The sequence below is a fragment of the Pygocentrus nattereri genome, chromosome 29 (assembly GCF_015220715.1).
Source record: "Pygocentrus nattereri isolate fPygNat1 chromosome 29, fPygNat1.pri, whole genome shotgun sequence".
In the NCBI taxonomy this organism is placed as follows: Eukaryota; Metazoa; Chordata; class Actinopteri; order Characiformes; family Serrasalmidae; genus Pygocentrus; species Pygocentrus nattereri.
The window spans coordinates 2,943,176-2,969,738 of record NC_051239.1 but is presented as its reverse complement, the minus strand read 5'-3'; the positions used below and the strand labels follow the sequence as shown (position 1 = coordinate 2,969,738).

General features: G+C 45.5%; 1 protein-coding gene across 1 annotated transcript in view; it reads right to left on the bottom strand.

The window, feature by feature from the left end:
• The window catches only part of oxct1a (3-oxoacid CoA transferase 1a), an 85,267-nt gene that overhangs the window by 18,865 nt on the left and 39,839 nt on the right, over window positions 1-26,563 (bottom strand). The window contains exons 8-13 of the mRNA XM_017686830.2: window positions 22,416-22,523; window positions 21,525-21,639; window positions 21,040-21,134; window positions 19,909-19,957; window positions 18,992-19,064; window positions 13,190-13,265 (exon numbers count right to left, since the gene is read on the bottom strand). Of these exons, the coding sequence (XP_017542319.1) occupies window positions 13,190-13,265; window positions 18,992-19,064; window positions 19,909-19,957; window positions 21,040-21,134; window positions 21,525-21,639; window positions 22,416-22,523 (516 nt within the window). The remainder of the gene's footprint in view (window positions 1-13,189; window positions 13,266-18,991; window positions 19,065-19,908; window positions 19,958-21,039; window positions 21,135-21,524; window positions 21,640-22,415; window positions 22,524-26,563) is intronic.

Genomic DNA, 26,563 nt, shown 5'->3' with positions numbered 1-26,563 from the left:
TAATTGACTATATTTAGGATGAATTTACTGGACCAGACACCATTTCTTGCAGCACGCAGGGTTCATGGTTCTATACAGAACCATCATCTTCACTAAGGAACCCCTGAAGAACCATCTGTTTTAGTAGTGTATCGTCATCTGTTCACACGCGAGCTGGAACGTTCCCAGGGTCGATCCCTGCAGATTCCCGTGTGCAGGTGTGCGTGTATGCGGTGTGTCCGAGCGCGATCCTGGGTCTGAGACGGCGGTGAGGAGGCCGCTCTGCTCTGCCGGACGCGCTGCTGCCCTTTCCTTCAATTACCGCACCATCAAATCCTGCCGGAGGCTGGGGCGTCGTAAGAGCATCCGCTAATGCAGTTTTGATTGAGTTTCCAATCTTATAACGAGGAGGAGGAGCGGAACACACAGGGACGGGGGGACGGGGGGGACATTTTTATATTATTCATCTAAATGGACATATTTATATATTATTTATTTATATGCCTATTTTCACATGTATTGGTATTTATGCAGTACTCTTTGTTTCTTATTTAAATGTTTATGTACTTTTATATTACATGTTCTTTACTTATTACTTGCTTTATTTTTATTTCATTTATTTATTTATTTATTTTTTAACTTATTTTGCTTTTTTTTTTAGTTTAACTACATTTAAAGTTCAGGGAAAGCGACTGTTGAACGGACAAGTTAAACATTATTTAACACGATTATTTCTGTCAGTGAATAATCGTGATCTCAGTATTGACTAATTGAATAATTGTGACTATAATTTTTGCTCCATCCCAGCCAAATGAGAGATTCCCTTGAACCAATAAAGTAGAACATAACATAACAAGAAAAACTAATAAAAGCTCTGAAATGTAAAATATCCTGATTTTAAAGCTGCACTGTGTAAGATCAGGGGATTTGGAGACCTCTGTGGTGGAAAGGTGTAACTGCAGAGAATCAGAGAGACCTCAGTCTAAACTCTGAACCTTTGAGGACGAACGGTTCACACTGATCGCTCGTCGCTTCTGGCCTTACTGTAAAGAACAAAGCGCTGCTCTCAGAACGAAACCAAACATTTCCAAAATAACAGAAAATAGAGAGAGAGACACAGAGAGAGAGAGAGAGAGAGAGAGAGAGAGAGAGAGAGACAGAGAGACAGAGAGAGACACAGAAAGAGAGAGACAGAGAGAGAGAGAGAGAGAGAGAGAGAGAGAGAGAGACAGAGAGAGAGAGAGAGAAAGAGAGAGACAGAGAGAGAGAGAGAGAGAGAGAGAGAGAGAGAGAGAGAGAGAGAGAGAGACAGAGAGAGACAGAGAGAGAGAAAGAGAGAGACAGAGAGAGAGACAGAGAGAGAGAGAGAGACAGAGAGAGAGAGAAAGAGAGAGACAGAGAGAGAGACAGAGAGAGAGAGAGAGAGAGAGAGAGAGAGACAGAGAGAGAGAGAGAGAGAGAGAGAGACAGAGAGAGAGAGAGAAAGAGAGAGACAGAGAGAGAGAGAGGCAGAGAGAGAGAGAGAGAGAGAGACACAGAAAGAGAGAGACAGAGAGAGAGAGACAGAGAGAGACACAGAAAGAGAGAGACAGAGAGAGAGACAGAGAGAGAGAGAGAGAGAGAGAGAGAGAGAGAGACAGAGAGAGAGAGACAGAGAGAGAGAGAGAGAGAGAGAGAGAGAGAGACAGAGAGAGAGACAGAGAGAGAGACAGAGAGACAGAGAGACAGAGAGAGAGACACAGAGAGAGAGACTGTAACTTTAGTTGACAGCAGATTGCCAGAGAGCGTTTCCATGACAACAAATCAAATATTTCCCCGGCAACTTTCTCCGTCCTCCACGCCGCCAAACGAGACGAGAAATTATGCCCTTCACTCGAGACCATTTCCCTCTCTCTCTCTCTCCCTCTCTTTCTGTGTCTCTCTCTGTCTCTCTCTCTCTCTCTCTCTCTCTCTCTCTCGCTCCCTCTCTCGCTCGCTCTCGCTCACTCGCTCTCGCTCACTCCCTCTCTCTCTCCTCTCTCCCTCTCTCTCTCCTCTCTCCCTCTCTCTCTGCATCTGCTCCGCTAACCTGTTCCACACACACGCACACACACACTTTGGCTGGTGTCGTTTCCACGACAACCACTCAAACTCCTCAGACGGGCACTAAAGGTCGGCTGTAGATTAGCAGATCGGACAATTGTGAACAATTTCAAAACACATTATCAGAGCTGGAGTGACGGCGCCATTAAAGAGAGAGTTCGGCTATAATTCACACTCCCCCCAGCGGCCCCCCCCAGCGGCCCCCCAGCGCCCCACCACCACCACCATCTCCAAACACAATCCATCAGCCAAGACGTTTGGTGCCTCGCTCATTTTATGCACTGGAGCTAATAGGCTAAAGTAGCTAACAAATAATGGAAGCTTATAAGCCACCAATTAGCATCCGTTCCGCCTTAAACGGCGCAGCGGTTACGCTCTATTCGACAGCTTCTTACTCAAATCATCCGTTCCGCCTTAAACGGCGCAGCGGTTACGCTCTATTCGACAGCTTCTTACTCAAATCATCCGTTCCGCCTTAAACGGCGCAGCGGTTACGCTCTATTCGACAGCTTCTTACTCAAATCATCCGTTCCGCCTTAAACGGCGCAGCGGTTACGCTCTATTCGACAGCTTCTTACTCAAATCATCCGTTCCGCCTTAAACGGCGCAGCGGTTACGCTCTATTCGACAGCTTCTTACTCAAATCATCCGTTCCGCCTTAAACGGCGCAGCGGTTACGCTCTATTCGACAGCTTCTTACCCAAATCATCCGTTCCGCCTTAAACGGCGCAGCGGTTACGCTCTATTCGACAGCTTCTTACCCAAATCATCCGTTCCGCCTTAAACGGCGCAGCGGTTACGCTCTATTCGACAGCTTCTTACTCAAATCATCCGTTCCGCCTTAAACGGCGCAGCGGTTACGCTCTATTCGACAGCTTCTTACTCAAATCATCCGTTCCGCCTTAAACGGCGCAGCGGTTACGCTCTATTCGACAGCTTCTTACTCAAATCATCCGTTCCGCCTTAAACGGCGCAGCGGTTACGCTCTATTCGACAGCTTCTTACCCAAATCATCCGTTCCGCCTTAAACGGCGCAGCGGTTACGCTCTATTCGACAGCTTCTTACCCAAATCATCCGTTCCGCCTTAAACGGCGCAGCGGTTACGCTCTATTCGACAGCTTCTTACTCAAATCATCCGTTCCGCCTTAAACGGCGCAGCGGTTACGCTCTATTCGACAGCTTCTTACTCAAATCATCCGTTCCGCCTTAAACGGCGCAGCGGTTACGCTCTATTCGACAGCTTCTTACTCAAATCATCCGTTCCGCCTTAAACGGCGCAGCGGTTACGCTCTATTCGACAGCTTCTTACTCAAATCATCCGTTCCGCCTTAAACGGCGCAGCGGTTACGCTCTATTCGACAGCTTCTTACTCAAATCATCCGTTCCGCCTTAAACGGCGCAGCGGTTACGCTCTATTCGACAGCTTCTTACCCAAATCATCCGTTCCGCCTTAAACGGCGCAGCGGTTACGCTCTATTCGACAGCTTCTTACTCAAATCATCCGTTCCGCCTTAAACGGCGCAGCGGTTACGCTCTATTCGACAGCTTCTTACTCAAATCATCCGTTCCGCCTTAAACGGCGCAGCGGTTACGCTCTATTCGACAGCTTCTTACTCAAATCATCCGTTCCGCCTTAAACGGCGCAGCGGTTACGCTCTATTCGACAGCTTCTTACTCAAATCATCCGTTCCGCCTTAAACGGCGCAGCGGTTACGCTCTATTCGACAGCTTCTTACTCAAATCATCCGTTCCGCCTTAAACGGCGCAGCGGTTACGCTCTATTCGACAGCTTCTTACTCAAATCATCCGTTCCGCCTTAAACGGCGCAGCGGTTACGCTCTATTCGACAGCTTCTTACCCAAATCATCCGTTCCGCCTTAAACGGCGCAGCGGTTACGCTCTATTCGACAGCTTCTTACCCAAATCATCCGTTCCGCCTTAAACGGCGCAGCGGTTACGCTCTATTCGACAGCTTCTTACTCAAATCATCCGTTCCGCCTTAAACGGCGCAGCGGTTACGCTCTATTCGACAGCTTCTTACTCAAATCATCCGTTCCGCCTTAAACGGCGCAGCGGTTACGCTCTATTCGACAGCTTCTTACTCAAATCATCCGTTCCGCCTTAAACGGCGCAGCGGTTACGCTCTATTCGACAGCTTCTTACTCAAATCATCCGTTCCGCCTTAAACGGCGCAGCGGTTACGCTCTATTCGACAGCTTCTTACTCAAATCATCCGTTCCGCCTTAAACGACGCAGCGGTTACGCTCTATTCGACAGCTTCTTACTCAAATCATCCGTTCCGCCTTAAACGACGCAGCGGTTACGCTCTATTCGACAGCTTCTTACTCAAATCATCCGTTCCACCTTAAATGTTGCCTGTGGCACCACAATGTAACTGCTGCACCATTTAAGGTGGAACAGATAATTCAAGTAAGAAGCTGCTGAATAAGAGGCTGGAGAACAGAATGTAGCAGCAACACCATTTAAGGTGGAGCGGATGATTCTGAGCAGCAGCAGCTCCTCCTCTCGTTATAAGGCTGTTATAATCAGATTATTAAGCCATTTTAACTGTAATTATGTTGATCAAATGAACTCTGTGGGCTCATCGTTCCTGACGGTGCAGTGACTAATCCTGCGGATACAGTTGCCTGAAATAAGGAGGACTGAGCAGAACTGGGCCGATAAACTGTCTCAGCAGCCTCGTAATGCGCAGCATTCGCCATGCCGAGTCCATTTAGGCTGATCCCGTTTTCCGCGGCGTGCCGGGCGCTGAGGAGGCGGCGGGTGCGTCTTTATCGTTTGGGCTCAGCGCAGACTCTCACAATCACACTGTACTGGATCCAGAACTCAGGACGGCTGAGGAGATTAGCATAGCGCGCATAAACATACATATGCAAATACGGCGTCTAAATAAAGGGACCGCGGCGGCTCTTAATTCCTGCAGCAGGTTGGAGAGCGACTGCTGCACTGCTGCACTGCTGCACGGCTGCAGGCCAGAGGGTACGACTCTGAAGGAGCGTCAAGAGGAATCTCACTACAGGAGCATCACGTCACACGTCCTAGTTTTATATATATATATATATATATATATATATATATATATATATATATATATATGTGTCCTCTTAGACCGATTATAGAGTTTATACATCCATCAGAATTCATTTCTACATGACTGACCACTTCATCAGCTTCACAGCTACACAGGCCATCTCTGCTACTGAGCCTTTAAGACTGAAATATGCAAATGAGCTCTGTTCTGACTGGCCGAAAGACCGCTTATAACTTAAGAGTAAATGTGGGGCAAAACTGCTTTTGGCTGAATAGATGGATATATATCCTTAGTCATATAGGCGCTATATATTCATTCAGTACCTACTATGAATTATTCAGCAGTTACTATGAATTATTCAATAGCTACTATAAAATATTCAGTATCTACTATGAATTTTTCATTATCTGCTATGAATTATTCAGTATCTACTAATACAGATAATTGTATTGCTATCATAAATATTCAGGACCTACTTTTTATAAACTGCTCAGAATTCTTGAGTTTATACTTTTGAGCATGTGCTATGATTTATTCAGTATGTGTGTAGTCATATATACAGTATGTATGTAGTGATATGTACAGTATGTATGTAGTCATATATACAGTATGTATGTAGTGATATGTACAGTATGTATGTAGTGATATGTACAGTATGTATGTAGTCATATATACAGTATGTATGTAGTGATATGTACAGTGTGTATGTAGTGATATGTACAGTATGCATGTAGTGATATATACAGTGTAATATGTAGTTATATATACAGTGTAGCAGGTAGTTATATATACAGTATGTATGTAGTGATATATACAGTATGTACGTAGTTATATATACAGTGTAGTATGTAGTGATATGTACAGTATGTATGTAGTCATATATACAGTATGTATGTAGTGATATATACAGTATGTACGTAGTTATACAGTGTAGTATGTAGTGATATATACAGTGTAGTATGTAGTGATATATACGGTATGTATGTAGTCATATGTACAGTATGTATGTAGTGATATGTACAGTATGTAGGTAGTCATATGTACAGTATGTAGGTAGTGATATGTACAGTATGTATGTAGTGATATATACAGTATGTATGTAGTGATATGTACAGTATGTATGTAGTGATATATACAGTATATATGTAGTGATATGTACAGTATGTATGTAGTGATATATACAGTATGTAGGTAGTGATATATACAGTATGTATGTAGTGATATATACAGTATAAATGTAGTCATATGTACAGTATGTATGTAGTGATATATACAGTATGTATGTAGTGATATGTACAGTATGTATGTAGTCATATATACAGTATGTAGGTAGTGATATATATACAGTATGTATGTAGTGATATATACAGTATGTAGGTAGTGATATATACAGTATGTATGTAGTGATTTATACAGTACAGTATGTAGTGATTTATACAGTACAGTATGTAGTGATATATACAGTATGTATGTAGTTATGTACAGTATGTAGCGATATATACAGTATGTATGTAGTGATATGTACAGTATGTAGTGATATATACAGTACAGTATGTAGCGATATATACAGTATGTATGTAGTGATATGTACAGTATGTAGTGATATATACAGTACAGTATGTAGTGATATATACAGTATGTATGTAGTGATATGTACAGTATGTATGTAGTGATATATACAGTATGTATGTAGTTATGTACAGTATGTAGCGATATATACAGTATGTATGTAGTGATATGTACAGTATGTAGTGATATATACAGTACAGTATGTAGCGATATATACAGTATGTATGTAGTGATATGTACAGTATGTAGTGATATATACAGTACAGTATGTAGTGATATATACAGTATGTATGTAGTGATATGTACAGTATGTATGTAGTGATATATACAGTATGTATGTAGTTATGTACAGTATGTAGCGATATATACAGTATGTATGTAGTGATATGTACAGTATGTAGTGATATATACAGTACAGTATGTAGCGATATATACAGTATGTATGTAGTGATATGTACAGTATGTAGTGATATATACAGTACAGTATGTAGTGATATATACAGTATGTATGTAGTGATATGTACAGTATGTATGTAGTGATTACAGAGAGGCACAGTAATGCTAAACACACATTATCTGCAGGTTGTATTCCTCCTGTTTTCTCCCCTCAGCGCTGCTGCAAGCCTCACAGAAATGAGCTCAGCCAAATGCAAATGAGGCGAGAAGCTGGCGTCCCTTTATTTTGTGCCTTTTATTTTTAGACGAACAAATCGAGGATATTAAAAATGCTAATTCGTAATTCACCATATCTGACGGTTCTCCCGCTCGACGGCACTGAAACGGCGCCGAAGCCTCTCCCTCACATCACCCACCCTGCACGGTACGCTGGCACGGCTTTAAAGCGCTCGTCTCCTCAGTGTCGGCTCTCAGGCGCCGAGTGACGACCGTTTGAAGCTGCGAGCTGAGGCCATGTGGACCCTGCAGCAGGACAGAGCCTATCAGCGCACAAACAGATGGAGCGCTGCCGTCTAACGTCCCTCCATCTCTCTATTTATACACCCTCACAAATAACTCAGCCCGGCCACCGAGGAACCTCTGCTGCTTCACTCAAGAACCTTCGGGTGGTTGGTTCTCAGGAGGAAACTTGGCAACTTCCAATTTTTCAGAATTTCTCAACAAAAAAGCTCCGTCACAAAAAAATCAATGCATGAAAGGGTTGTGAATACGTGACCTGATGACTGAGACACTGTATAAAGTGACCACACCCATCACCACGCCCACTCAGCCAGCCTTCATACTCTCACTGAATAACCACACCCACTCAGACAGCCTTCATACTCACTGAATAACCACGCCCACTCACTGAATAACCACGCCCACTCAGACAGCCCTCATACTCTCACTGAATAACCACGCCCACTCAGACAGCCTTCATACTCTCACTGAATAACCACACCCACTCACTGAAAACCACGCCCACTCAGCCAGCCTTCATACTCTCACTGAATAACCACACCCACTCACTGAAAACCACGCCCACTCAGACAGCCCTCATACTCTCACTGAATAACCACGCCCACTCAGACAGCCTTCATACTCACTGAATAACCACGCCCACTCACTGAATAACCACGCCCACTCAGACAGCCCTCATACTCTCACTGAATAACCACGCCCACTCAGACAGCCTTCATACTCTCACTGAATAACCACGCCCACTCAGACAGCCTTCATACTCTCACTGAATAACCACGCCCACTCACTGAATAACCACGCCCACTCACCCAGCCTTCATACTCTCACTGAATAACCACGCCCACTCACCCAGCCCTCATACTCTCACTGAATAACCACGCCCACTCACCCAGCCCTCATACTCTCACTGAATAACCACGCCCACTCAGACAGCCTTCATACTCTCACTGAATAACCACGCCCACTCACCCAGCCCTCATACTCTCACTGAATAACCACGCCCACTCACTGAATAACCACGCCCACTCAGACAGCCCTCATACTCTCACTGAATAACCACGCCCAAAAAGACATTTAAATACCTACGTGTCATGATAATGATAATAATAATAATAATAATAATAATAATAATAATGTCTTCCATATATATTCATTTAACAAACCGCATGTGTGTCTGTAGGCGGCCGGCTCTGTTCTGCTGGTTTAATTACATTCAGGTCACCAAATGTCAAATGTTTGCCTCCAGAAATGTGATATTGGGAAAATGCCTTACATATTCGCATGACCTTTCGCCAAGGTCCGTCTACTCGTGTCCAGAGCTTCAGGGTTAATAATGCTATCCTGCTGCTGCTGCAACCTCCAAGCGCTCCTCCCATAACCTTAGTATTCTAGTTCTGTTAGAGCACCACCACCCTGCGCCTTCACTGTTTACACTGCGTAGAACACACCTGTTCCCATTCAGCTACAGCAGTTTAGCCCCACCCATTCAGCTACAGCAGTTTAGCCCCACCCATTCAGCTACAGCAGTTTAGCTCCACCATTCAGCTACAGCGGTTTAGCTCCACCCATTCAGCTACAGCAGTTTAGCCCCACCATTCAGCTACAGCAGTTTAGCCCCACCCATTCAGCTACAGCAGTTTAGCCCCACCCATTCAGCTACAGCAGTTTAGCCCCACCATTTAACCTTTTTACTAATAAAAAATTACAAGGCAGCCATTCAGAACAGAGATCATTTGCAAGTCTTAAAGGCGCAGTGACAGAAAGAGCCTGTTTAATTATTAAGGGATATGAAGAGGCTGAACACGATCATGTAGAAATTAATCTCAGATCTGGGCTCTTGCTGAACTATCACCAACATCTGAGAAGGTCACTCAGCAGAGAGCAGGCTGGGCGCCGTTTCTCCACCGTCAGCACGGCCTCCTGATCCTCAGCCTCATTAGAATGGCCTGAAGCGGCTTTTACCCGAGAACAAGGGGAAAAAAACAAAAGACAGAGCAGCTCGCAGAAATAACCTTCACCAAACTCGATAAGCGAGAGGAGCCGGGCTGCAGCCTGGGAGGCATCCGTCAGCGCCAGGCAGCCGTCAGCGCCAGGCAGCGCTATAAATAACCCGGGCGGGGAGGTGCGCGCCTGTGTGGATCCTGCAGCCTCCCGAACTGACAGCGGGACCAGGCACCATCACCACGGTGACAGGCAGCAGAAGAACATCTTCAAAAATCTGCCGCCAGCAAGCGCACTCATTACTGTCTGCAGGCCGAGAGCGAGGGAGCAAAAAACAAACCAACTGTGTTCAACTCCACGCAAGACTGTACAATGTGGCTGAAAGTGGAGACGCCGGGCACCAGAAACACTGTAAACACAGTCGGGCAGCAGCCCTGAGACGACTGACCAGTCTGTCCATCACAACTGACAATCAACGACCTTTACGACAGACTGAGGCGATCAGATTTGTGTCAGGAGCTCTGATTTCTGTCAACACGCTTTCATTTAACATCTATATCATATACAGTATTATCAATTCTGTGGCTTCAGGACATCACACAGCAGCACTTCACATCTTCTACCACAATCGCGCTCGTTTACAACCAAACGGCACGGCTTCTCCACCAAACTCAAACCTGGGCATGCGATTTGGATGATGTGGTAACATCAAAGTGGATAAAAACAAAAAAGTATAAGCATGTTATTGTTATTAGTAGCATAATAATAATAATAATAATAATAATAATAATAATAATAACTACCAAACTACCTTCCTGAGAACAATCAACCTAAACCAAAACTACCAAATCACACCAAGAACAACTAATGACACCAAGACCTACCAAACCAAAACAAAAACACCAAACCAGACCAAGAACCACCTAATCAAACCAACAGAAACGGAAAAAGAGGATGACTATTCTCTCCTGTTTATGGAGGACTAGATATTCTCATTCCTTACTGCAGGAATCATTTCCACTGCAGATCATTTTCATTTCATCATATTCCTATTTTAAGGATGAGCTGAGCTGCAGGCCGAGCCGATAAAATGAAGTCTCCGTAACTGCTTATGGAAATCAGGTCTGTGTGGTGTAAAAAAACAGTGTTGATCTTTTAGGACATTTTTCTCGCTGTGAACTGCTGGTTTAAAACGTGGATATTAGAGCAGTAAAACGTTCCGAGCTCCAGACGAATCGGAGCTGCTCTGAATGGCGGGGCTCTCGCTGACCGATCTGCCCAACAGGCCGGCCCTGCTCTGCTGTTAATGGACGGTTCTGTGAGCCATATTTCACACAAATGATCTCAGCTACATGCTGTGCGTCCATCTTGAGCTTAATGAGAAACGCTGAGGGGAACATGCTCGTCTCTGCTGGGGGCTTCAGAGGGGCTTTTGAAGAGCGTGGAGTTCATATCCTCCGTTTACACCTCAGCGTTATAGTGAAAGTTCCGAAAAAAACGGAATTCCCAGTTTCCTCTCTCATCCCGAATGTTTGACGTCTGTTCTTTTAGCTTTAGCGCTGCAGCTACGAGGCTAATGTGGCTTACAAGTAATGGAAGCTAACATTAGCATCACATTATTAGCATGGCGCTAACTGCATGCCTAAGTGGAGCTCAGTAACTTCACGAAATGGTTCTTCAGACTGAAAGAGAATGTGTTGTATATGGTTCTACATAGTACCAAAAATGGTTCTGCTACTGTTGCAATGTCAAGCTTGTAACCATAGCAGAACCCTTTTAGGTACTATACAGAACCATATACAACACATTGTTGGCCAATCTAAAGAACCATTCCACCCTGCAGAGAACCATGTAAGCATTAAATTAAAGGATTATGTGGTTTCTAACATTGTATGACTCACTGTTCTTTACAAACAGACTAAATTCAGGCTTTAAGACTCTAACTGAAAATACAAAGACAAACGTATCAAATGTTGAAATTTTATCACTTTTTGAAAAATATTTGCCCTTCTTGAATTTGATGCCAACAACATGTTCCAAAAAATTTGGGACCGGGCAACAAAAGGCTGGGAAAGCTAAAAAAAAACCTGGTGTTTGATTGGCAGCAGGTCAGTTACGTGATTGGGTATAAGGAGCATCTCAGAGAGGCGGAGTCTTCCAGAAGTAAAGAGGAGGAGGGGTCACCACTCTGTGAAAGACTGGACCATCAAATAGAGCAACAACTCAAGAAGAACGTTCCTCAACATAAAACAGCAAAGAGCTTCTGCTTTCCATCGTCTACGGTGCAGAATATCATTAAAGACTCAGAGAATCTGGAGAAATCTCTGTCTGTGAGGGACGAGGCTGAACACCAGTATCTGCTGGCCGTGATCTTTGGGCCCTCAGGCAGCACTGCATTAAAAACAGACATGATTCTGTAGTGGAAATCACTGCATGGGCTCAGAAACACTTCTGAAAACCACTGACTGTGAACACAGTTCATCACTGCATCCACAAACGCTGTTAAACTCTGAAACACAAAGAAGAACCCAAATATAAACAGGATCCAGAAACGCTGCCACCTTCTCTGGGCCCGAGCTCATTTAAAATGGACTGAGGGGAAGTGGAAAAGTGTCCGGCGGTCCGACGAATCAACATTAGAAATTCTTTAGGAAATCATGGACACTGTGTCCTCCGGGCTGAAGACCCCTCCCCCTGTTATCAGTGCTCAGTTCTAAAGCCAGTATTCATGATGGTTTAGGGGGGCATTAGTGCTCATGGCGTGGGTGATGTGCTCATCTGTGAAGGCTCCATTAAAGCTGAATGATATAAACATGTTTTAGCAACATCTGCTGCCGTCCAGACGACGTCTTTTTCAGGGAAGGCCGTGATTATTTCAGCAGGACGATGTCAAACCACATTCTGACTGTATTACAGCAGCACTGCTCCGTATTAAAAGAGTCCGGGTGCTAAACTGACCTGCCTGCAGTCCAGACCGGTCACCACTGAGAACATTTGGTGCATTATTAAATGAAAAATATGACAAATGAGCTCCTGAAACTGACGATCAGCTGAAATCCTGAATCAAACAAGAACAGAGATCATTTCACTGTCAGAGCTACAGCAGCGTCTCCTCAGTTCCCAAACACTGACAGAGTTGTCCAGTCCAGGTGATGGACTCAGCAGTGAACAGACCCGTCCCAACTTTTTTGGAACATGTTCTCGGCATCAAACTCAGAATGGGCACATATTTAAAAAAAAATAAAAATTCTCAGTTCCAACCTTCAGTATGTTGTCTTTGCACTATGTTAAAAGAAGTATAGGGTTTAAATTATTTGCCCATCATTACATTGTTTTTATTTATATTTTTGCACAGCGTCCCAACTTTTTAGGAAATGGTTACACCTCAAAAATCACATCTGGTGATGTTTAGAAAAAATGTCTGTACAGTAAAAAGTGCTGTCTGACGCTCCAGCTCTTCAGAGCTCAGAGCAGAGCAGCAAAGTCACACATCAAAGCTCAAAGCTGAAGAGTGGAGCTTCGTCTTCACGAAAGGCCCCAACACAAAAGCCTCTGATCACGAGAATTTCCACCAAAATGAAACCAATGAACATCATTTTACATGCAAGAATATAATCAACGAGGAAAAGACCAGGACAGCAGACACTTACAGGGATCATCCAGTTGGCCAGGTCGCCGTACTTGGACACCTGCATGGCCCCCAGCATGGTCAGATTGATGTGGCCCCTGGAAAATACAGCCATAGATACAATTAAATAACAGAGTCAGACAGACAGACAGACATATATATATATATATATATATATAAACAGACAGACAGACAGAGAGATATATAAACAAACAGATAGACAGACAAACAGACAGGACAGACAGACAGGATAGACAGATACATAGTGAGCTAGAGAGACAGACAGACAGACAAACAGACAGACAGAGAGATATATAAACAGACAAACAGACAGACAAACAGACAGGAAAGACAGACAGACAGAAATATAGACAGACAGACAGACAGACAGACAGAGAGATATATAAACAGACAGACAGACAGACAAACAGACAGGACAGATAGACAGATAGATATATAAACAGACAAACAGATAGACAGACAAACAGACAGGACAGACAGATATATAAACAGACAGGACAGACAGACAGGATAGACAGATAGATACATAGTGAGCTAGAGAGACAGACAGACAGACAGACAGACAGATAGATACATAGTGAGCTAGAGAGACAGACAGACAGACAGACAGATACAGTGAGCTAGAGACAGACAGACAGACAGACAGACAGACAGATACATAGTGAGCTAGAGAGACAGACAGACAGATAGATACATAGTGAGCTAGAGAGACAGACAGACAGACAGATACATAGTGAGCTAGAGAGACAGACAGACAGACAGATAGATACATAGTGAGCTAGAGAGACAGACAGACAGACAGACAGATAGATACATAGTGAGCTAGAGAGACAGACAATAAGTCACTTATACAGCATTTTCACTTTTATTTTGTATAAATTATAATGTATATATTTTCACTATCAAAGCAAGCCGTGTATCTCTGACCTCTGATCTCTAATCATCTGAAATCTGTGACGCTGCTCAGGACGAAGGATTTATCAACAGTGGATGTGGTTTAATTCCACATTTACTTCTATATGTACATTTCAGTAGTCAGTAGTCTGGCAGTGCGCGAGGTGGGCTGCCGGCGCAGCTCTGCAGGTGAGCAGCGGAGCCGTGTCCTGGTCCTGTATGCAGGTAACCCTGTTATCAGTCCACGTGTACCGTCCAATTAGGGCAGATCGCCGCCCACCGGGACTGGCAGGTGCGCGTGTGCCGCTCTTCAGCCGCTTCGCAGTGATTTATCAGGTCGTTTCTTGCTCCCGAGTTAGCGCCCAGGCTGGCGGGCATCCAGGCTGCCGGTGGGCGTCCACGCCGCGTTCTGTATGTTCGGTCACGACTCCTCATGCGGCGCTACAGCCGAGTCCTGCAGCCGCCGCGCAATTAAAGGCTGAATTTACAGCCTCTGCTGGATTCACGCAGAGCAAACACATAGAAATGACGCACACCATGTGGGAGGGAGAAGGCATAAAACCACCCGGGAGAAAATCAATCAAGACCGATAGCGCGTCGCCAGCGCGGCCTTTAGAGGACAGAGGACTCATTTCTACTGCCACGCACAAAGAACGTCTCTCAGACCACCATTACTCACCGGAGACGCCGGCACTCGCGCTTTAGGGGGGATTTCTGTTCCAAGCGCAGGAAACGTGTTCAGGTTACTGTAAGAACTGATTCATCAATCAATCAATCACGTTAAAAAACGCTGGAGCTTCTTTAAAGGCGCAGTGACTAAAACAAGCAGCCAAAAGATAAACGCTGTAATAAAACAGAGCAGAAACGATCAGGCCTGCAAGACCTTACACACAAATACGAGGATTATTAGAGACGGGCCAGCGGCACAAACCAGCACGGCGCTCAGCAGTTAGCTAGTGCTAGCCTCTTTCAGTTAGCACAGTTAGATAGCGCTAGCCTTTTCAGTTAGCACAGTTAGCTAGCGCTAGCCTCTTTCAGTTAGCACAGTTAGCTAGCGCTAGCCTCTTTCAGTTAGCACAGTTAGCTAGCGCTAGCCTCTTTCTGTTAGCACAGTTACCTACCGCTAGCCTCTTTCAGTTAGCACAGTTAGCTAGCGCTAGCCTCTTTCTGTTAGCACAGTTAGCTGGCGCTAGCCGCTTTCAGTTAGCACAGTTAGATAGCGCTAGCCGCTTTCAGTTAGCACAGTTAGCTAGCGCTAGCCGCTTTCAGTTAGCACAGTTAGCTAGCGCTAGCCTCTTTCTGTTAGCACAGTTAGCTACCGCTAGCCTTTTCAGTTAGCACAGTTAGTTAGCGCTAGCCTCTTTCTGTTAGCAGTTAGCTAGCGCTAGCCTTTTCAGTTAGCACAGTTAGCTAGCGCTAGCCTTTTCAGTTAGCAGTTAGCTAGCGCTAGCCGCTTTCAGTTAGCACAGTTAGCTAGCGCTAGCCTCTTTCTGTTAGCACAGTTAGCTACCGCTAGCCTTTTCAGTTAGCACAGTTAGATAACGCTAGCCTTTTCAGTTAGCACAGTTAGATAACGCTAGCTTTTTCAGTTAGCACAGTTAGCTAGCGCTAGCCTTTTTCAGTTAGCACAGTTACATAGTGCTAGCCTTTTTCAGTTAGCATAGTTAGCTAGCGTTAGCCATTTTCAGTTAGCACAGTTAGATAGCGTTAGCCATTTTCAGTTAGCACAGTTAGATAGCGTTAGCCTTTTTCAGTTAGCAGTTAGATAGCGTTAGCCTTTTCAGTTAGCACAGTTAGATAGCGTTAGCCATTTTCAGTTAGCACAGTTAGATAGCGCTAGCCTTTTTCAGTTAGCACAGTTAGCTAGCGTTGACCTTTTTCAGTTAGCACAGTTAGATAGCGTTAGCCTTTTCAGTTAGCACAGTTAGATAGCGTTAGCCATTTTCAGTTAGCACAGTTAGATAGCGCTAGCCTTTTTCAGTTAGCACAGTTAGCTAGCGTTAGCCTTTTTCAGTTAGCACAGTTAGATAGCGTTAGCCTTTTTCAGTTAGCACAGTAAACTAATGTTAGCCAATTTTAGTTAGCACAGTAAGCTAATGTTAGCCAATTTTAGTTAGCACAGTTGGCTAAAGTTAGCCATTTTCAGTTAGCAGTATGAACTAGCATTAGCACTTCACAGTTAGTGGGGTTAGACAACATAAGCTGTTTTCATTTATTAGCGTTAGCTACTCTAGTGCTCTAAAGCAGAGAATAGTGATTAAGGGCCAGTTCTGTTCACTGTAATAGTGTTCTGTAGTGCTCTAAAGCAGAGAATAGTGATTAAGGGCCAGTTCTGTTCACTGTAATAGTGTTCTGTAGTGCTCTAAAGCAGAGAATAGTGATTAAGGGCCAGTTCTGTTCACTGTAATAGTGTTCTATAGTGCTCTAAAGCAGAGAATAGTGATTAAGGGCCAGTTCTGTTCACTGTAATAGTGTTCTGTAGTGCTCTAAAGCAGAGAATAGTGATTAAAGGCCAGTTCTGTTCACTGTAATAGTGTTCTGTAGTGCTCTAAAGCAGAGAATAGTGATTAAAGGCCAGTTCTGTTCACTGTAATAGTGTTCTGTAGTGCTCTAAAGCAGAGAATAGTGATTAAGGGCCAGTTATGTTCACTGTAATAGTGTTCTGTAGTGCTCTAATGCAGAGAATAGTGATTAGTACCCAGTTCTGTTCACTGTAATAGTGTTCTGTAGTGCTCTAAAGCAGAGAATAGTGATTAATGGCCAGTTCTGTTCACTGTAATAGTGTTCTGTAGTGCTCTAAAGCAGAGAATAGTGATTAAAGGCCATTTCTGTTCACTGTAATAGTGTTCTGTAGTGCTCTAAAGCAGAGAATAGTGATTAAGGGCCAGTTCTGTTCACTGTAATAGTGTTCTGTAGTGCTCTAAAGCAGAGAATAGTGATTAAAGGCCAGTTCTGTTCACTGTAATAGTGTTCTGTAGTGCTCTAAAGCAGAGAATAGTGATTAAAGGCCATTTCTGTTCACTGTAATAGTGTTCTGTAGTGCTCTAAAGCAGAGAATAGTGATTAAGGGCCAGTTCTGTTCACTGTAATAGTGTTCTGTAGTGCTCTAAAGCAGAGAATAGTGATTAAGGGCCAGTTCTGTTCACTGTAATAGTGTTCTGTAGTGCTCTAAAGCAGAGAATAGTGATTAAAGGCCAGTTCTGTTCACTGTAATAGTGTTCTGTAGTGCTCTAAAGCAAAGAATAGTGATTAAAGGCCAGTTCTGTTCACTGTAATAGTGTTCTGTAGTGCTCTAAAGCAGAGAATAGTGATTAAAGGCCAGTTCTGTTCACTGTAATAGTGTTCTGTAGTGCTCTAGTGTAAGGAGAAGTGCTGGGGGGCGGAGGGCATTTTTCATTTTCCGCGCTGTTCTCACTCTCGTGTCCGAGCTGAGCCGTACGAGCCTCCAATTAAATCGCCCTGCTTTTAGACACTCCAAATGTCAGTCGCTGCAGCCTGAGGCGCTGCCACCCCCTCTAACATTAACCTTTATTGTCACACTCACGCTCTAACAGTACCGCCCTTATTTCTGACAGGCAGGTTAATATAACTAGTGCAGAAATCGTGAGCAAAACTTCTAAACTCTCAGCTCATATTAAATTCACGTTCCACGAGATGATTTAACATTTTAAATGAAGTCAGAACTCGAATCTGCCGATGCAGAAGGTAAACTGAATATGAAAGTAATTTATTATGTAACTAACATTTCAGCATTATGTAAGGGAATGTAAATATAAAGCCATATATATATATATATATATATATATCTCCCTATTGAAACTCCTCCATGCAGTCGTGCCAGGTGCTCCTTACCGAAAAATACAGCTGCATGTGGGCTCGTCCACCCCCGCAGCACTGATTAAGGACAGTGATGCTCGTATTTTTTGGGGGGGTGGAAGCTGAAATTGGCTCCTGAGGGAACAGTCTAGCCAAAAATGACGGGACACTCTGTGCACAGTTTGTGTTATAAGACTAAAATGTCTTTAGCTGGATTTATAAGTGCAGAGAGCGCAGGACACAAACTACTAACACGGGGCAACATGTCACACAGGCATTTAAACAGGCTCCAGGTTTTCTCATATTCCCTTCAGCAACAAAACCACACAAATATTTCTCCAGATTCACCCAGAAGTCAGTAACTTCTCCATCCCGAGTGTTCGTGGTCAGTTTGTACAGAATTCACTCCTATATTACTGTAATCCCCTCTTGGTGAGTGTGATGTATCAGCGTTCAGAAGCAGATAGACAGCTCACGGTGAGAGACAGACAGGCTACAGTACAGCCTCCACACGGGGGGGTTAGTCTAACGAGCAGAACTACACAGAATATCCCCCCACATACGGTCACTACAGGACTGTTTATGCACAGATTCTTTAGAAAAGCACTGCAGAGGTCAAATAAATTACAGATACTTGATATTGAGTACAGCTGGACCGGAATACTCAACTATTTATTACACAGGTATTCCATTTTCAGTTTTGGGATTGGAATTTTTGGGGTAGACTCGCAATAAAGGGAAGAAACAAACTTTGAGGTTTCGCTCCAAAATGCAGCTAAAATCACAGCTAAAGAGCAGCGTCTGGGTGGGGAGGGTGGTCCCAGCCGTCCCCCCATCAATGAGCACAATGCTAGTCAGCGCAGACAGAACTGGCGGCTGTCGTTCTCCAAACGCGCTCAGCTGTGCAGTGACGCCGTGCTACGCTTCTCTCTCAAGTCTGTGTGGGCGGGGCAGGGGACACAGCCTTGTGATTGGTCAGGGGAACGCTTACAGAAGCGTCACCCAAGATTAGGACCGCCCAGTTTACAGTGTGTATAAAAACCCTTGTTTGAAGCGAATTAGCTGGTGAATCGTGGATTAGTGTAAGTCTCACCCGCGGATCATGGCGAAGGAGTCGTCACTGGAGAAGTATGAAGCTCCAGGAAGCACCGTCACCGTTTCTTTCCCTGCGTCCAACACAAACGGCTTCATTAAAGCATGAAGTCACCACCGCTCACCACACGGGCCTGAGGCGGCCGCGTCCGTGACGGGAAAACAGCAGCAAACGGGATTTTACAAAGCATTTACACACTTTTCCACACACAAACACACACACACTTTTCCACATAGACACTTAAAGACTTTTCCACACTTTTTCACACACACACACACTTTTCCACACACACACACGTACACACACACTTTTCCACACACACACACACACGTACACACACACACTTTTCCATACACACACACACACACACTAATTAATAACTTTATTGAGGTAAATTGATCATTCTTTTTATTAAATAAAAATGTAAAGTTTTTTTATTTTTTCTGCATTTGTAAAGTGACCATAGGTTTGAGAAAGGCACAATATAATTTTAAAAATTTGTTATTATTTTCTTCTTCTTATTATTATTATTATTATTAATATTATTGGTTGTCATTAAATGGCAGAGCACTCGTTCATAACATCCTTTTCAGCCTTCAAACTGCACTGAAAAATGATCTCCGCAAATAAAAACCATCTTAAATGAAGTTTGTGTATCTAAGTTGTGTATTTATATATAATAACTGCCTCATGATGAGAAACGGCAGATCAGACTAGATTTAAGATTATGTCACTTTTTGCAGAGTGGTATTAATTTTCACAAACAAACGGGTCAATATGCGTTAGAAACCCCCCCCCCCCCCCCTCACGGGCTCACGGGAACTCTGGGCTGAGAAGGACACCGACAGCTGAGCTGCACTGCTTCAAAATACTGAAGAGTGATTAAAGAGTGAGACGTCTCACACACTCAGCCTCACCTGCGTTGATCAGATCAGCATCCACTTCCTCTTCTGTGGGATACGGACCCTGCAGGGTCCACACAGCACACACACACACAGACAGAGCACAACAGTAAACTTCAGCTTCTACACAGGAGTCATGAACACTGCGCCTGAGGTTTGAGACGGACAGCGGCTTCTATTCACGAGCAGCCTCTGATAAAGCAGAGGCTCAGATACGCCCAGAAACCCTTAACAGCCTAACCCTGTGACAAACATCGCACGTCTGCCCCTCAGAGGCTCGCCGAAGGACTGCGGCTGTGCAGCTGAGGCCATAAACCAAATCGTCCTCATCACCGTCAGCCTGTGAAGCCATTAGCATGGTAATGAGCAGCGTCAGAGTCAGAGCCCAGAGGAACACTGCACTGACTCTGAGGACACCTCCGTACCACAGACGCCTCCTGCTACACCGATACAACAGGCTGATCCCACTCCCTCCCCACTCAGCTACAGCCATTTAGCCCCACCCACTCAGCTACAGCCGTTTGGCCCCGCCCACTCAGCTACAGCCCTTTAGCCCTGCCCATTCAGTTACAGACCTTTAGCCCCGCCTATTCAGCCTACAGACGGTTATCCCCGCCCATTTGGCCTACAGCCGTTTAGCCCCACCCATTCAGCCTACAGCAGTTTAGCCCCACCCATTCAGCCTACAGCAGTTTAGCCCCACCCATTCAGCCTACAGCAGTTTAGCCCCACCCATTCACCCTACAGCAGCAAACAAAATGTACAGAATATTAATTAATAGTGATATATATATATATATATATATATATATATATATATATATATAAAATCAATTGACCAATCAGTGCTCAGTAAATTGAGCTCATGATGTAATTGATGATATTAACGAGTCTCTGTGGCGGCTGTGAAGGTGTCCAGGAAAAATATGGACCCGAGAAATTCTTGTTACTGTTTATAGTTTTTCTGTTTATGTGAATTATGAATACGACTTTATTCTAATGTATATTGTGATAAACTCACTGCTGAGGTCAACTGGTTAAACATTCGCTCAGAAGCCTGAAGCTTTCACACAGCGCAGTAGACGTATAAGACTGTATGGATATATGTATACACACATACGTATAGAGAGAGAGAGAGAAAGCTCACCAGTCCCAGAATGCCGTTCTCACTCTGCAGGTACACAGAGATGTCAGGCTTGATGAAGTTACTGGCTAGCATCGGAATTCCAATTCCCAGATTAGCTGGAAAAGTCAGAACATTCAAACTTGTGCTGAGTAATTTTATTCAGTAAAATTCTCGCGATATTGGCAGATAATCGGCTTGTTTCAGGAAACGTGACCGACCCCTAATAAAATAACCTAAAGCAAGTTAATAATGTCCAGAAATCAGCCAGACAGCATCATAACAGGTGCACGGCCACCTGATGGGAATCAATATCTTACAATGGGAAGTATTAGATACACTGACTAGAATTCAGATCTGCTCTAATTTCAGTAGAACTTGCTGAAGGTCCTCTCCGTGCTGGTGGATCGTGATCTACAGATCCAGGATGAAGAACTCTAGAGTTCTCCTTTCATTAAGTGTGAATGTTTCTGACGTGAAGAACGTGAGCCGGTTCCGCCTGGTCGTACCGTACATGCCGTCCTCGAACTCCAGCGCAGCTCTGCGGACGATTCTCTCCCTCACCACGTCTGCGTCCTTCTTGGGCTTGGCGGTCTCGGCCTGCGCCTTCCTGACAGTCCGTCTCTGCACACACAGCACAAACGAGCGTGGCATCTTCACCATCGGCACACGCTTAGAGCCACAGCTCAGCCCAAAGTCGAATTTCATTTCATTCAAAAAGATTCGTCTGATTTCAAAATGACTGATTTCACTGTAGATCATCCCAGATCAGTGCAGTGAGCTGTAAACTGTTTAAATGAGCGTAAAGTTTATTATGTAGTTCTACAAGGTCTCAGTCTGAACCTCCTCCAGCTGTACGGACGACATCAACTCCACAGTCAAACTCATCCCAGACTGGACCGAGCGTGTCGGGCGTCGCCGCTCTCACGGCTCTTTCAGTGGGATTTCGGAGATCATCCAGTGCTGTGGAACCAGCGCCGAATGCTCTGAGCTGCTGGAGCTTCACTGCTGATGAAAATCCCGCTGCTCAGTTCTGACGGATTCACTCTGATTGACGTGGAGAACGCGGAACGTTCTGCTCATGGGTCTCAGCTCCTCTCAGACTGAAGGAGCCAGTCAGAAACTCTATGACCCCCTTTTACAGTTGGATTGTGGTTGGTTCCTCGGCGCCTCACGGTGGTAAAAACACGGCGCTTTGAAATCAGACGAATCTTTTTGAAGCACCCTGTACCAATAAGCATAGCGCTAACGTACAGCTGCACCAGGACTGCTGGTCCACTAATAATGAAAAACGCTTGTGGAACTAAGAGCAGCTGGTGTTACGCAAAACAACCAAAACCTCTACTTCTCTTCTGACCCTGACGACACAATGAACATGAGTGGAAGGACCGCCGTTTCACCTCAATGCGTTTCTCGTAATTCTCTCCTTTAACGATGCGGTGGACGTAAACGCTGGGGATGTGAATGTCTTCCTCAGCAAACGTCCCGACGTCCACGATCTCCTCCACCTGAGCACACAAACACAAACCACATCACAGATACAGTACATCACCACCTGATCACGACTGACATCACAGCAGGATGCAATATGCTAATGAGCCCCTGACCAATCACAGAGCAGTCTGGCTCCATTCTAGATAAACGTACCGAGTCAGAGCCGTTCACAGTGGTGGTGATAGGAACCAGACGTCCCTCTAAAAGCTCCTCACAGAAAGTTCCTACATGAACTGGTTATGAATTCACTGCCTGATGACTGAGACGCTGTTTTATGAGAGTTTAGAGAACTTCAACTCCATTCATGGTGGAGGGAGACATGCAGGGCGCTGTGCGGCAAAATAGTCCCCAAAGAAAACTCAGTATTCCAGATTTTCCACTATTTTCCATCATCAACATTCCATATAAGCTCAGAAGACTCGTGTAGGTTCTCTGGTGGTTCTGGATGGTAAATAAAGTGTCTATACCTGTGTTGTAGTCATGGCGGCGCCTGGTTCCCATCACCACCACTGTAAAGACGCGTGAACCAGTTCACGTATAATTGCATGACGTGATTTTGTCCTCGTTATATGAGATTATATTAAACGTGTGTGCAGGTCCTACGGCTCTAACAGGCTCCTCAGCGCAGCCGCAGCTCAGCTCCAGCCAGGCCGTCGGCGCTGTGCTGGAAAACTGAACAATCTCAGTGCTTCAGCGTCTAAAGAATAAACAGCTGCTCCCAGGTGTGCCGTCAGCGCCGACTCTGAGCCCCGGCCTCTCTGAGAGTATAAACATGCCCGATTCTTTAATCTGTCACAGCAGGAAAACAAACACCACGGCTCCACACGGGGGACGGCGCTGCGATAAAAGCAAAGAGGAAAATTGCAAATATGAGACACACATCAGTGTCAGCGCAGCGTCCGCACACACAGAGCCGGAGAGCTGGATCGGCCGAGGATCTCACTCAGCGCTCCTTCCACACGGAGTCAGAGACGGCAGACCGGCGCCCCCACTGCCCCCTGACTCCCCCGAAACTCAGCGAAAACTAACTAACTGAGAAACCGAAGACCACGAGCTACAGACCCCCTGCAACAGGGCAGGAGACGCAGTTACCCCCCATTTCACTCACACTCCGTTACACTTCCTCCCCTCAGATCAACTTATAACGACTGTTATAACATAATAACCAACACATCGCTGTTTTTGCTACTGTGCCTTTAAGAATATGTAAATGAGCTCTGTTCTGATTGGCTGTCCTGCACTGTACCTCGAAAAGCAGAAACTACACCATGAATGGGTGGGGCTAAACTGCTGTAGGCTGAATGGGTGGGGGCTAAACTGCTGTAGGCTGAATGGGCGGGGCTGAACTGCTGTAGGCTGAATGGGCGGGGCTAAACTGCTGTAGGCTGAATGGGTGGGGCTGAACTGCTGTATGGTAAGTAGGTGTGGTTACAGTGATGTAGACTGAATGGGCAGGGCAAAATCGTTGTAGACTAAAATTAGGGGGATGATTAGCTGGAGACTAAACGGGTGGAGTACTGCAAATTGAAAAGGTGGATATCTGTAAATGTTTCTGTGACATCACAAAGACGATTTGTTAAAAGTGGGCTGTAATTTAGATTCTGTGTGCAGAACGTTTTGGCTTAAAACTTATTCTCATTAAAAAAATCAGTTCTGCACAACGTGGGCCCTTTAACACCCGTCACCCAGTAAATGAACCTGATTAACGTCGTATTCGTGCCGTTATTAGTAAGCAGGTGTTTTATTGTTGGTTACTCTAGTGCTGCTGACCGCTCGGAGTGTCCTCTGCCTGCCCTGCCGCTGGGCTGCTTCAGCTCCCTTTTCAGGAGCCGAATCAGCTCCTACAATACGGAGCTGAAATCCGAGAACGTGACGAAGGCTCAGACTCGCAGGAGGCCGATCGATGAGCCCAGAGACCCGGTGGACCAGCCGGCCGAAGCAGAGCGGAGAGTTAACATGATCGGAGCTGAACCCAGGCCTCCACCTGCTAGCCTGCAGCCTGAACGCTACACACAGCGCCCCCCACAGGCTCCAGCATGACACAGCCTGCCCCATCCTGCTGTGGCTGTTGTCGTGGTTACAGCCAGCGGCCTATGGGGTCAGTCTCGGAGCCAGACTCAGACTAAGCCACTCGGCTAGGGGACCGCCTCCTTGACTTCAAACGTAATCAAATAATGTTCCATAAACTGTGTCAAGTTCTTAAAGGGGAATTTCACCCATTTTCCAAAATTCCTGTATAATTAAGCGGTTCAGACGTAACCAGGCCGGTTCTGAGCGGTTCAGTGTGAAACGCTCTGCTCTAGATAATCTTACCAAGTCAGAGCCGTTCACAGTGGTGGTGATGGGAACCAGACGTCCCTCTAAAAGCTCCTACAGAAAGTTCCTACATGAACTGGATCTGAATTCACTGCCTGATGACTGAGACGCTGTTTTATGAGAGTTTAGAGAACTTCAACTCCATTCATGGTGGAGGGAGACATGCAGGGCGCTGTGCGGCAAAATAGTCCCCAAAGAAAACTTATTATTCCAGATTTTCCACTGTTTTCCATCATCAACATTCCATATAAGCTCAGAAGACTCGTGTAGGTTCTCTGGTGGTTCTGGATGGTAAATAAAGTGTCTATATCTGTGTTGTAATAGTGGTGACAGCAGTTTTAGCCCCTCCCATTCAGCTACAGCAGTTTAGTTTTTTTAATGACACAGCCAATCAGAACAGAGCTCATTTACATATGCTGTGTTAAAGGCACAGTAACAGAAGCAGCCTGTGTCACTGTGAGGTATACAGAGCTGAAGAGGCTGAAACGGATCACGTAGCCCTTTAAAATCTCCGGTAGAGGAACTGAAGTCATCCAGCTGTGGAGCTGAGCTAAAGGCCAGTGGGGTGGGGGGTGGGAGTGGGGGTGGGGGGCTGTAGCGGGGGGCACAGAGCTTATTTTTTCAGCGGTTTGTTCTTTCTCCGGAGCGCGCGGCTTGTCAAGGCCGGTTAAATCCCGGAGAGATGACGGGTGTGTGTGCTGCTGAAAGCATCTGCGAGTCAGGGATCGGGGATGGGTGGGGACGGGGGGGTGTGCGCTGGGGGGGCCGCCCTTGTTCTGCCCAGCGTGGGCCCTGCTCGCCGCTCTGGATCAGAAAGTCACCTGAGGATGATCAAACAGTGACCGCGTGTGTGTGTGTGTGTGTGGTATTTCAGATGTCGGCTGAAATGTCAGAGCCGAGACAGCGCAGCATTAACACTGACGACGCCCTGACCACGCGCCGCGTCCAGCCCGCCGTCGCTCACCACAGCGCCTGCAACGGCAAACACAACAAGGGCAAAGCAGACAGCATTACGTTCAGGGCTGCAGAGAGAGCATTAGGCTTAGATTTAGTCCAAGAGCGTTACGTTCAGGGCTAGAGAGAGCATTAGGCTTAGATTTAGTCCGAGAGCGTTACGTTCAGGGCTAGAGAGAGCATTAGGCTTAGATTTAGTCCGAGAGCGTTACGTTCAGGGCTAGAGAGAGCATTAGGCTTAGATTTAGTCCGAGAGCGTTACGTTCAGGGCTAGAGAGAGCATTAGGCTTAGATTTAGTCCGAGAGCGTTACGTTCAGGGCTAGAGAGAGCATTAGGCTTAGATTTAGTCCGAGAGCGTTACGTTCAGGGCTAGAGAGAGCATTAGGCTTAGATTTAGTCCGAGAGCGTTACGTTCAGGGCTAGAGAGAGCATTAGGCTTAGATTTAGTCCGAGAGCGTTACGTTCAGGGCTAGAGAGAGCATTAGGCTTAGATTTAGTCCGAGAGCGTTACGTTCAGGGCTAGAGAGAGCATTAGGCTTAGATTTAGTCCGAGAGCGTTACGTTCAGGGCTAGAGAGAGCATTAGGCTTAGATTTAGTCCGAGAGCGTTACGTTCAGGGCTAGAGAGAGCATTAGGCTTAGATTTAGTCCGAGAGCGTTACGTTCAGGGCTAGGGAGAGCATTAGGCTTAGATTTAGTCCGAGAGCGTTACGTTCAGGGCTAGGGAGAGCATTAGGCTTAGATTTAGTCCGAGAGCGTTACGTTCAGGGCTAGGGAGAGCATT